This window comes from Xyrauchen texanus, chromosome 24, assembly GCF_025860055.1.
Source record: "Xyrauchen texanus isolate HMW12.3.18 chromosome 24, RBS_HiC_50CHRs, whole genome shotgun sequence".
Lineage (NCBI taxonomy): Eukaryota > Metazoa > Chordata > Actinopteri > Cypriniformes > Catostomidae > Xyrauchen > Xyrauchen texanus.
The window spans coordinates 27,392,287-27,405,453 of NC_068299.1; the positions used below are offsets into that span (position 1 = coordinate 27,392,287).

The 13,167-nt window shown below is 37.8% G+C and overlaps 2 protein-coding genes across 3 annotated transcripts in view; one reads left to right on the forward strand and one right to left on the reverse strand.

Annotated features, from left to right (window-relative positions):
* The window catches only part of LOC127617710 (attractin-like), a 103,966-nt gene extending 99,449 nt beyond the window's left edge, over positions 1 to 4,517 (forward strand). For both annotated transcript variants that reach the window (XM_052089771.1, XM_052089772.1), the window contains exons 28-29: positions 697 to 811; positions 933 to 4,517. In XM_052089771.1, coding sequence (XP_051945731.1) covers positions 697 to 811; positions 933 to 1,057 — 240 coding nt within the window. In that variant the 3' untranslated portion in view covers positions 1,058 to 4,517. The remainder of the gene's footprint in view (positions 1 to 696; positions 812 to 932) is intronic.
* Positions 4,518 to 5,241: 724 nt separating this feature from the next.
* The window catches only part of LOC127617718 (GDNF family receptor alpha-4-like), a 150,774-nt gene continuing 142,848 nt past the window's right edge, over positions 5,242 to 13,167 (reverse strand). The window contains exons 7-8 of the mRNA XM_052089788.1: positions 10,870 to 11,048; positions 5,242 to 9,175 (exon numbers count right to left, since the gene is read on the reverse strand). Of these exons, the coding sequence (XP_051945748.1) occupies positions 9,041 to 9,175; positions 10,870 to 11,048 (314 nt within the window). The 3' untranslated portion in view covers positions 5,242 to 9,040. The remainder of the gene's footprint in view (positions 9,176 to 10,869; positions 11,049 to 13,167) is intronic.

Consider the following 13,167-nt stretch of genomic DNA (forward strand, 5'->3'; position numbering starts at 1 on the left):
GCACTAAGTTTGAAGGTAGGCCTTAAATACCACAGGTACACCTCCTATAAGAAGCTAATTGTCTCAAGGCTTGACATCATTTTGTGGAATTTTCCAAGCTGCTGAAAGGCACAGCTAACTTAATTTATGTAAACGTCTGACCCAATGGTATTGTGATGTATTCAATTGAAAGTGAAACATTGTATCTGTAAACAAAAATTACTTGTGTCATAGAAACTATCTGTCTCTTTCCGTTCCTGTAGTATGTCCCTAAACCCATAGCTTTGGAGCCCTGTTTTGGGAATAAGGCAGCAGTGCCTTTGTTAGACTACCCCATTTTTGTCTCTTTAATCATGGCTCCTTTAGTTCAATCACTACAAATTGGTTTTATTTCTTAATCATTAATCATGTCTTTTATTTTATGTCTAATGTACTAGCTCTCTGGAAAAATATATGGTATGACTGATTTTTTTAATATTTACAGGTCATCTGTGCCGTCTCGACAGAGCTTTGTATGTTTGTCTGAATAAGAGGTCAACATTTTTGACTTTTCACAAAGTAGATGTCCAAAATGACTTGCCAAAATTATAGTTTGATAATATTCGATCTGAGGATGGGTTAAAAAAAATGTTTTAATGGCTTCAACCTAAGTGTATGTAAACTTCTGACTTCAGCTGTATGTATAGTAACTTTTTCTGTCTCTTTCCTTTCCTGTAGTCTGTCCCTAAGCCCATAGCTTTGGAGCCCTGTTTTGGGAATAAGGCCGCAGTGCTCTCCATCTTTGTTAGACTACCCCGGGGCCCAGGGGGCATCCCTCCTCCAGGACAGTCAGGTGGGTCTATGCACCAGTGCTTTGAGCCCCTAACTGAATGTTAAATATTTGTATGCTTTCAGCTGCCAAGACCATTACAATAATGTTCAGAAACACCCTCTTTGTCATCCTGTCTTCTCAGGTCTGGCAGTTGCGAGTGCATTAGTGGACGTATCTCAACAAATGTGTCTGGGATATAAGGAGAAGTCGGGCGGATTGCGTAGTCGCAAGCAGCAGCCATTATCACAGCCCGCCACCTGCATCTGACATTTAGCCCTTGTCTTCTGACCCTGGACCCCTGCCAGGACTGAGTCACAGCAACACACACGTACTCACTCACGGCGGGGCCACATTCACAGAAGCAAGGGGGCGTGGTTTAGTCCAAGCTGACTCTTGATTAGAGAAACTGAATCTCTCCTGGCCAATAGAATAAACCCAAGCTGGGAGAACGCTACAGAAGGAAATGGACTCCTTCGTGACCCTGACTAATATTGGACTTATCCTGGGCATCTCTATGATATTTAACTTATTTCAGTTGTTTTATTCCATTTTTACAATCAGGAGGAATCCTTGCACTGCTGCATATGTGTATTGAAGGCAACACACAAACTTACCTTCTAGAGACAGTCTATGGCTGCATGGCTATAACTTGCGCGCACACACACACATACGGGGAGGTGTTTTAGAGGCAAATATATAGTGCATTTTTGTCTCTTTAATCATGGCTCCTTTAGTTCAATCGCTACAAATTGGTTTTATTTCTTAATCATTAATCATGTCTCTCATTTTATGTCTAATGTACTAGCTCTCTGGAAAAATATATGGTATGACTTATTTTTGAATATTTACAGGTCATCTGTGCCATCTCGACAGAGCTTTGTATGTTTGTCTGAATAAGAGGTCAACATTTTTTACTTTTCACATGCAATCTATGCTGAATTACCTCCATTCATATTTGTTTACAGATCCAAGACATTAGGGAAAGCGTGCACGCATTCACCATAGTGATCACGCCGCTTGTGCTTTTACCATTCATCCTCAGCATTTTTCTCAGTTCGCTCTGTCTTATCTGAAATCTCAGGCCATTTCTCAGATAACTTTCAGGAAAGAGGAAGGAAAGGTGAAATAAACAGCAGATGGCAAGCAACAGGGCAAAATCAGAGCAAGCAAGGACCTTGTTTGGGTTTTTCGAAATGTCAAATGTAATTTTTGGCAACGGAGGATTATCTGCATACACACATGCACAACCTGGCTGTGTGTTTGTATACCTCTGGTGTTCTCGAGAATATGGAATGGATTGCATAGTACAAAGGAAAGGTCAAAGATGGAATGAACAAATGTGACAGTATGAAATCTAAACTGCTGTAAGTGCATGTAGCAGCATTGTCATTACATTTTTTGTCATGCGTCTGTGCATATAACAGTCTATGTTTATCAGCAGGTGGGTGGATGGCTATATCGAAATGGCACAGATGACCTGGTTGCCAGTTCTAGGTGCGATTTGAGTGCCATGAATAAAGAGACCTGGGTCGCTGTGACAGTACAAAGCATTCACTGCACAACAGCTAATTCGACACAAACGGGATGTTCTTAATCTGTGATCTCAATGAAAAATAAATTCCCTGTGTGAGCGATCAGGTGCAAATGTACAGGTTATCTCTGACTGAATGGTACGCAGAGACTGTATGATTTTTACATAACTGTTTTTTCAGATATAAGGGTTAGTTCACTTAAAAAAAAATCTTCTTAAAATTATTTCATTTACAGAGGCAGAATATGAGTCATTCACTTTAAATGCATCTTTTGTGTTCCACGGAAGAAAGAAATTAATTCAGGTTTGGAACAACATCAGGGTGGTTAAATTAAAGCATTTTCATTTTTGGGTGAACTGTCCCTTTAAGAATGGTTAAATATAATGAAAATGGCCCTAAAGGGAAATCACATGCATACACACACAAATGGTCTAATGAAAGGAGCTGGTCTCTCTTACTTAATATGGTACATTCTCAAAATGCTTTTCACTGTAAGCCTCAAACAGTAACTTCTCCAAGCACACACACATGCTGACTGCACCATCTATATACAGTGATACTGTAGATCTGGAGTCTGTAGTTTGTTAATATGTATAATGTAGCAGAGAGTGCAATCATGTTTTTTTGTAAATAGTGATGGACAGTAATTTGAATGCCGTCTCTGTTAAGCAACTTACTGCACTTGATGGGTGGAGTATCCTGGTCTTTTCAAATGTGACTGCATTGCAGCTTCTTTTGTATGTAAGATGGAGAAGGTCATGAACAAACTTTAAACTAGCCACCCACTTTAAAGAAAAAAACAAAAGACCTGCAAATTTAAACTGACCTTGTAATTATACTTGTACATAAAGAATGGCATAGAGCATTTTGTCTATAATTAAATGGAAAAAGGAACATGACTCTGTATATCAATTGTTCTTTTGTGAAAAGTGAATGGTGCAAATTACAGCATTCTTTGTTAGTTTTCTCACCCATAATTTATTTAATGAGTTAATGAGCTCCCTTTGGCTGTCTTTTTTACTAATGGCTAATTTATGTTGCCCAGGGGGGGAACAGCACACACACACACATTGCATAACACATATACATTTAATGTACAGCATTTTATCTCCGTACCATTATTTGTGGTGTTTGCTAATGCAAGCGTGACTATTAATGTGATTGCAGGGAAAGTGGGACACTTTCTAATAATTATGTAGGCTTGACAAAGCCAGTAAACTGTTATTCTACAGATTTGGTATAGGGTCTTTCCAAAGTCTCTAAACCAAAACAAATATTATCAATTGTTACTCCTAGAACTTGCAAGCTTCATCTTCCAAACTCGGCACAGACCTTCAGACTGTTTTGATTTTGTCCACATCCATATAGTTTTCATAAATCTCATGGTCTGTCTGTCTATATGTCTATTGGTTTGTCTGTCTGAATTTAGGGCCTGTGAAAACTTCAACCTTTTAAAGTTTGAACTTTCAGACAAGGCTTTCTTAAGTTTTATATTTTTAAATTGATTTAAAAATATAATCTAAAAGGCTACATCAGTGTCATCCTATACTAGTTTAAGATTAACTTAATGTTGATTTTGTAATGGAAGAATATAAACAGTGATAGATGATTAAGCTTGTGTCCCACTTTACCTGTATTTAGCCTTATTGTTGTTTATACTTAACATTAGAGATCGGAGTAAAACCTCTAACCCTAAAATTAAACTTCTGGCTTCTTTAAACCATCTAACTTGGGATTTTTGCCTGACAAGTGATTAAATTGGTGAGAGAAAAAAATCCCATAGACTTGCATTTAGCAACCAGAATATTATAAGTTAGGCTGTTTTGATTGGTGCTAAAAGCGAATGTAAATGGTCTATGATTGCTATGGATAAATCAACAAAGCTACCTCCCTACCTTAAACCTAATCGATAGTATCATATCAAGCTAAAGTCAGATGAAAAACGCAATTGCTGTAGCAACAATGTAATTTTGCACCTTCTATAATACTTTTGTCTCACGTGTCAATTTGCATGCTCTTCAGAACTCATACTCCAGTCCTTGCATCAAAAAGTTCATCACTCTATGAGTTGATCATCTGGGCAATTTGATCATGCTTAATTTCACAAGCTTATAAATGTTGTTGGTAATGTAAAGCAAACAGTCTCAACTTCCAAGTCATGTGCTATAGCAAAAGTGTTTAAAATAGCATTGAGTGAGGAATAGAATAAAAAGTCAGTATTGATGAACTGATATCTCCAGTTTTGTTCATGATTTGTGTGAAAGAGAATGAAAGGTGCCATAGCGCCTCTAGTATTCATGTCACCAGGAAAGTGAAAGAAAAATAATTTTACAAAAATGTAGGTATTAGTAGCGTGATTCAATGAGACCTGGTTGGCTGTTGTAAACATCTATACTTTTTTTACTCACAAGTCACGACAGGAATGGTAAAATACATTTATCTCTTCTCATTATCAGCTAGCAGACAAGCAAAAACAATATCATGAGAATGACAGTTTCTCTAGTGCTTCGATTGAAACCTCAGATGCAGCCAATGTGTCTCAGCTCATAGATTCAGTGCAGTACACCCATACATTGCTGCTCCATAATTGAATGAAAATCTCACACCATTAGCAGTTTATTTGCATTTGACAAAGTACATTGGCAGAGACGTTGTTTAATAAAATATGCAAATTATTTTTAATGTTGGAGAGGGAGGGAGAATTCTGTGAATAACGTGACAGCCCCTGGCCTCAAAAGCAACAGTTTGCATGTAAATATCGGAAAGTTTATTCACTCCTTGGTCCAGATATATGTTCAGCTATATATTTCAAGTATATCTTGTGTCAGTAGCATCCAAGTAATTGTGAGTTTTACCTACACTTTTTTTTGGGGGGGGTGGGGGTGGGGGGATGATATGAACAGTACTCTTAGCTGCATTTAAAACATATTTGGACACATTCTATTCTGTACATCCATATTTGGCAACTTTATTTTTCAGGAAATAACAAGTAAAATCCACAAATTTCACCCATTTGACAGAAATGCTGTGCCCCTTTCTCACATGAAGCCGATTGGTCAATAGTATCTGGAGCAACATAGTAAAAAGCAACAAGTAAAAAGCAACATAGCTTTGTTGAGTGGCAGAATACTGTGCTGTCAGTCACTGGAAACAATCGCTGAACTTTCATTGTGCTCGTTCAGATTGACTGTGAAACAGTGGGAAATGGGGGAAAGGCTGCTCATGAGTCACATGAACAGGAAGTGTTTTAACAACAGTGTTGTTAAATGAGCAGTTTGCTGCAGAAATTTAGACACCCATCCACAGCTGAAGTACATGAGAACTGCTCAAGAACCCCACAATAAAAACCATTAAAGACCCCATGAAATCAAAATTGGTGTTTTGTGGCTTTTAGTCCATGTCTGTTAACTCTAAAACCATTGATATGCTAGTGTATTCCTAAAACATGACAAAACATTTAATTCAAGATATAGGGTACAACAGGGCTAAAGGCTCAGCGGGGTAAAAGGCTCCATTGATTTTTATTTTCTCCTAAAACACGAAATAGCAACAAAAACTAATGCACTTTCCTAAACATCTGTTTGTCACTATATACTGCCAATTTGTCCTGTTCCATGAGATCATTGCATGTAATGTCTAAAAGTTGATTTTGAGGTAATTTCATCTCATTTATTTTTTTAATTAAATGTTGTACATTTATGTAGCTAATGAAAATACCTGAAAATAACACAATTCCTTTGAGACAAAATTTACATTAAATTTATTTTCAAATTTCTTTACATACAGATATCCAAGTATGGGTGCATAGAAGCCCTTGTGACTGAGGAATGATACTGTATGTGGGTTCAGATGTATCTCCAGAGAGAAACTTTTGAAAATGTAAAAGTCTGAATGGACCATTTTTCTATTTTCATTAAAGTGAAAGACTAGACTACAAACTAGTAATTGTTTTGTCTTTCATCCTGGTCAGAGATGATGACATCTGAATAATTTCCCAACATTAGAACTGAAATCTATGTTTATTATTAAAGTCTTGGAACATGCTGATTAATAAAACTACATTTAGAAAGAAAAAACATTATGGTCTAAAGGCGCTCTGGAAACACGCACCTCATGTTTACGCAGATGTGGGTAAAAGAGGAAGCGGGAGCGACCCAGGATAGGGCATCAGTGAAGAATACAGCACAGAAAGATCAGATATGATGTCACCGGCACAGTTGTTTTGCCACGCTGCTCACTAGAGACGAGGAGAGGGCATAACCATCATCATGATGTCTAGCAGTCAAGATGGAATCTATCTGGGATCCGGAACGCGGTGACCTGCGTAGCGGGGGCAATACCAACTTCATGGAGTCTGAGGCTGCATTTCCACTGAAGTGGAAGAAATCCACACAAAGCCACTCCCAACATTAGGGAACTGCTTGCCCCGCACTGCTGTCAATTTTACAATCCACCTCGCGAGCTTGACGTTCGGCTTTCATAGAAAGTAATTGAAAGTGCTCGCTCATATTCACTCAGCACGTGCCAGTGGAAACATATGATAAGAAAGCCAAACTGCTAGTGTTTTTAGCAACATGCATGTCTAGATGTAGAACACAGGCTAAATATCGCAAATTACTCAAAAGCTTATTGTCGATATCGTGGAGTTTTTTTTTATCGCGATAAATATTGATATCGTTTTATCGCCCAGCCCTAGATTGTTTATAGAATACTTGATGTAATAAAATGCCAAATGTGTTTGAAATTAACAGGAAATGGTAGTGAAGCATCATCTTAATTTGTCACTCATAAGAAATCATCAAATGATTTGCATTAGTTGACCAATTGTGCCCTATAACTATTGCCCCAGTATCTACACTATCACTTTAAACCCCCTTGGGGCCTTTTACCCTCACCATCACCACCTTATTTTAAAAACTGAATTTTGTTTAAAACAACCTTCCATTATTATTTATTTTTACACAGAGACTTTTGCAACCATGAAAAAAGCTAAATTTCCTTGAGGGGTGCCTTTAGCCCCATTGGACCCTATGTGTAACATTTTCAATATTGTCTTATCTTGGACTATAGGGGCATATCCCAATTTTTGTCCAATCAAATTCTCTCTATAATGTGAATGCCCCTCCCCCTAATACCACCATCTTAATCTCATGTCAACTGAGAGCAGTTCACTTAAAATAATTAAAGGTAACCCTTTAAAATAAGGTTCCATTTGTTAACATTAATTAGCAACACTAGTTAAGATGAACTAATAATGAACAATCATTTTACAGCAGTTATTCATCTTAGTTAATGTTAATAAAAAAAAAACATAAAACCACAGTATAAGCAATCGATACAGTTGGTTGACTTTATTCCAAGTCTTTTAAACTGAAATGATCACTGAGTGATGTACAGACCAAAATGTCATTATTCACTGTAAAATAAAAACAAAGCGCTGAAATATGGTTCTTGCAACATGACGTCTGGTGATGAGTTTTAATGAATCAGCATATTTGATTTCAGTACTTTATTGATTATTTCATTATGTCAGAGAGTTGAGAACAACATAAATTGCATTCTATCACAGAAAGTGATAATGGCTTCAAAAGACTTCAAGGAATAATGTGCATGAGTCATATCCAGTGGTGTAATTGTTATTGATTGCTTGTACTGTTTTTTGTTTTTCTTTCTTTCGTTCTTTGTTTTTTTTTGGAGTTTGATAGACCAGAGTCTCTATTCACTTGCATTACATGGCAAATAAAACCTGTGAAGACTTTCTAAATATTCACATTTTTATGCTTTACGGAAGCATATAGGTTTAGAGTAACATTGCGATGAGTAAATAATGACAGAATTTCATTTCTGGGTGCACTATCCTTTTAAGACTATCGTCTATTTTAGAAAATGGGCTAGTCGTTAGATATGCCCTGCCTCAAATTTATTTTACAATCCGGCAACACCGGAAAGAAAATTGTGCTTATCAAGCGATTTCATGGGGTCTATAATGCAGATACTTTAACTCTATTGCTCTTGTTGCTGTTCACTGTGTGTAACATTTTATTAACAAAAGTGCACTCCTCCACTCCAGGACTGCTTGAGGAGGGAAGGGGAAGCATCTCAACAATTCAACCACATTACAAAAATAAAGACCATCTCTGTAACTCATTGAAGCCCATTCTCATGTTAAGTAGCTCATAGTGTAGACACTTCTAGTGTACATAGAATTTCCTCTCGTAAACCACTTATCCTTGTGTTTTTTTCCTTCAAGCAGACATCACAATACACACCTCTACCTCATTGAATATACAACACACAAACCAATGTCTTGTGCTCAAAAGAGCTGGGGAAAAAACATTAAATATGGATTATGAACAGATAGGGGTTTCTTTTTTGAGGAGCATATCATTGGCAGGACTCAGTCGCCAGGCGACAGCATTTCAGTCTCATTGAAGAAAGGGGGTTTATCTTACACGGGAACCATTTTCAGTCTAAAATAGTTTGAGACACATACACAATTATTTAAACCCTTGAAATCAGTCACTGGGTATATCCAGACAAAGAATCACTAAATTGCATTGGTGGAACGGGGTAGAGGTTCGTATTTTTAGAGATGTTTGCAGTTCTTGCGTTCTCTCCAAAGGTGTTTTTGAAATGCAGTTGGCAGAGGTTAAAACTCGTGAACACACACACACACACACTGTCACAGTTTCATGGTGTTTTGATTGTTTGCTTCATTTTAAAGTTGGAGAGCCAGCAGAAGGAAGGGCAGCAGCCACAATAATATGGCTAGGTGGGCTGCTGCGGGACTGTTGTCATAGAGATCAGGGGAGGGGAGCGTGGAGTCACCCCACAGTCTGTCTCTCTCGTTCATCTGCAGGACAAAAAGAAGTTTAGATACATGACATGTTTTGCTTGTGTCCGTTCATATCATTCCTCTGTGTCCTGATGTTTTATCTGTTCTTTGCATCTGTCTTTTTGACTTTGTTTTTCTGTATTTTACCATTTTATCATCTCATCCCTTTTTCTATTTCTGTTCCTCCATTAGAGGGATACATCTCTGAGGGATACATTAGAAATGTGATAGACTAAGACACATCTACGGCTTTGTTCAGACAGACAATATCCGACCTAAATCCGTTTAGTTGTTTGTAGTCGGAAGAGCAAAAAAACACATGAAAAATGTTTTTAAAAGCTATATGGGTTTAAAGGAAGTTAGGTTACCTCCAGTGCTTTACACTGTCATGTGAACCATCAGTATGTGTATTAATTCTGAAACAGCCATTTGTGAATCACCAAAATTAGATTAAACATTTAAAAACTAAATTATTCATTTCAAATCTCTCAATCTCTCTCTCCTTCATGTTTACATTTTTATAGGCTGTATGTGAGTGCATTTGTGACAGTGATGGGCCATGTGGATGACAATAATCTAATGTATTAATCATCATTTGTCTAGCCCACTAAAACCGATTTTGTTGGTGCATACAACCCAAATCTACATAGTGGTTTGTAGTCTGAACTGCAAAAAAATATAGAGTTTTATCAACTCAATCCAAACCACATCCAAATATGGTATGAAAACAGTAGTTGTATAAAGTAGATACTTTTCGTCATTCAGCACACCATGTGTATGTGTCATACACAAAACACTAAAGCTGTGTCCAAATTAATTCACTCATTTACATTCACATGTGTCCCCCGCCTTTCGCCCAATGTTAGCTGGGATAGGCTCCAGCCCCCCACGACCCTGTACACAGGATAAGCGGTTGACGATGGATGGATGGATGGATGGACATTCACATGTGCCATGCACTACAACTTAAGAGAACAAGTGAGCTGTTTCAGATACATGTGCATGAAAGTGTAAATACAGTAATACCTCTGACGTATCTGAACGTTGTACTCTGAAGTCTCTATTCGAGCCCAGCACAGAAGCAATACGCAATGATATGGTTGCTTCATACTGTAAAATGTGCTTTTCATCTATATGTCAGGTTTAGGTGATGATTTAAGGTGAGGATATCTGTTCTGTTCACCTCTCATTTATCATTTTGGACAGTATTGGTTAGGTGTAGGTTAAAGTTTTAGGTTATGGAAGTATGTTTTACTTATTAAAACCTCCATCTTAAATACATCTTTAAAACCTTGTCAGATTACAACATCATTTGATGTGTAACGTGTAATGCAGAACGTCATTTTGGTTTGCAAAAATGTTGCCATGTTCAAGTAAATTTAAGGAGACCAGGCTGCACAATTTATCAATCCTCATGTTATTGCAAAACCATATGACTTTCTTTATGCTGTGAAACTTCTGTTTAGCACTAAGAAATAAGTGAACATGCATGCAAGCTTTTCTCATGCACTTTAATAACAGATGTCAAGACTTTCACTAAAATGTATTTACATTCTCACCAGAACCAATTGAATGTATTCAGAAGACTTGGATTATAATGTGTGAGGTGTTTAAATTATGACAGACATTTTTTTTTGGGTTAACTATTACTTTAATTCTCAATGCGTCCTAATGACTTGCACTCTGAACAATCAGATTAAAGGGTGTACTACCTGTGTTGGAATCTGTGGCCGGAGGATTTTCTGTTCAGTCTCCATGGAAGCACCAATAATGTTGGTAGTCTCAGTGCTTGGGACTAAGATCTGGTTGTAAATGTTGGTGTTAGAGCCTGGAGCTTGATTGGTAGCAGATTTCAGGTCTGTGTCATTCCCAAAAGCCAGGATGGCATTTTCTGTATGAAAGGAGTGAGAAAGAAACAGTTTTTATACTAGGATTTCTGGAAGGCGGTCATGACTCAGTTAGCTCCCTCTTTTAGATATGTCTCTTTATACGAAATTGGGTTGGATTTCGTCAACAGTCTTTCTTACAACAACAATAAAACACTGTGAAATGAGAGAGGACTGAGTTATATATAAATGATCAAACACAAATGTTGACAGCAGCATATTCAAGATCTCAAACTCAGTCATCAGATTCATGCTCTAAATACAGTTTGTTTGTGAACTAAAATATAAATCTCTATATTACTGTTCGGCTAATCATGGCCTCCAGAAATACAAAAAGGACTTGTATTTCTTAACGGCTTGCCGTTTGCCCTTATTTCTTTGCCCATGCCTTCCATTTTCTTGCTCATCTTTTTATTTCCTTCGAGTGTGTTTTCCCCTAGCAAAAAGGATTGGTTGCATAAATTGGCTTGCATGCGATTGTGCCTCCAATGCCCCTGTGTGTCTGTCAGATCAAAATAAAGTTTGATTACTTCCATTACATATACTAAGACTGTATGTGTCTTCAAGGTTGTTTCGTGTTCAATAAAAGTATAGCTCAATTAACTGCATTTGTGGCATAATGTTGATTACCAGAAAAATAATTTTGACTTGTCCCTCGTTTATTAAAAAAAGAAGCAAATATTGCTGTCACATTAATGCACTTACAATGGAAGTATACACTCACCTAAAGGATTATTATGAACACCTGTTCAATTTCTCATTAATGCAATTATCTAATCAACCAATCACATGGCAGTTGCTTCAATGCATTTAGGGGTGTGGTCCTGGTCAAGACAATCTCCTGAACTCCAAACTGAATGTCAGAATGGGAAAGAAAGGTGATTTAAGCAATTTTGAGCATGGCATGGTTGTTGGTGCCAGATGGGCCGGTCTGAGTATTTCACAATCTGCTCAGTTACTGGGATTTTCACACACAACCATTTCTAGGGATTACAAAGAATGGTGTGAAAAGGGAAAAACATCCAGTATGCGGCAGTCCTGTGGGCGAAAATGCCTTGTTGATGCTAGAGGTCAGAGGAGAATGGGCCGACTGATTCAAGCTGATAGAAGAGCAACTTTGCCTGAAATAACCACTCGTTACAACCGAGGTATGCAGCAAAGCATTTGTGAAGCCACAACATGCACAACCTTGAGGCGGATGGGCTACAACAGCAGAAGACCCCACCGGGTACCACTCATCTCCACTACAAATAGGAAAAAGAGGCTACAATTTGCAAGAGCTCACCAAAATTGGACATTTGAAGACTGGAAAAATGTTGCCTGGTCTGATGAGTCTCGATTTCTGTTGAGACATTCAGATGGTAGAGTCAGAATTTGGCGTAAACAGAATGAGAACATGGATCCATCATGCCTTGTTACCACTGTGCAGGCTGCTGGTGGTGGTGGTGTAATGGTGTGGGGGATGTTTTCTTGGCACACTTTTGGCCCCTTAGTGCCAATTGGGCATCGTTTAAATGCCACGGCCTACCTGAGCATTGTTTCTGACCATGTCCATCCCTTTATGGCCACCATGTACCCATCCTCTGATGGCTACTTCCAGCAGGATAATGCACCATGTCACAAAGCTCGAATCATTTCAAATTGGTTTCTTGAACATGACAATGAGTTCACTGTACTAAAATGGCCCCCACAGTCACCAGATCTCAACCCAATAGAGCATCTTTGGGATGTGGTGGAACGGGAGCTTCGTGCCCTGGATGTGCATCCCACAAATCTCCATCAACTGCAAGATGCTATCCTATCAATATGGGCCAACATTTCTAAAGAATGCTTTCAGCACCTTGTTGAATCAATGCCACGTAGAATTAAGGCAGTTCTGAAGTCGAAAGGGGGTCAAACACAGTATTAGTATGGTGTTCCTAATAATCCTTTAGGTGAGTGTATTTATTCAAAAATATAGCCACAAGACATGAACATTACACTTTAAAAATACAAAATTAACTTTGAAATAAAACCTAAATGTGCACTTCAAATCATGCTCCCTTTAATTTTGTAATTTTTATTGGCTATATATGAGTGCATTTGTGACATACTGTAGTGACAGGCCATATGAATGATAATAAT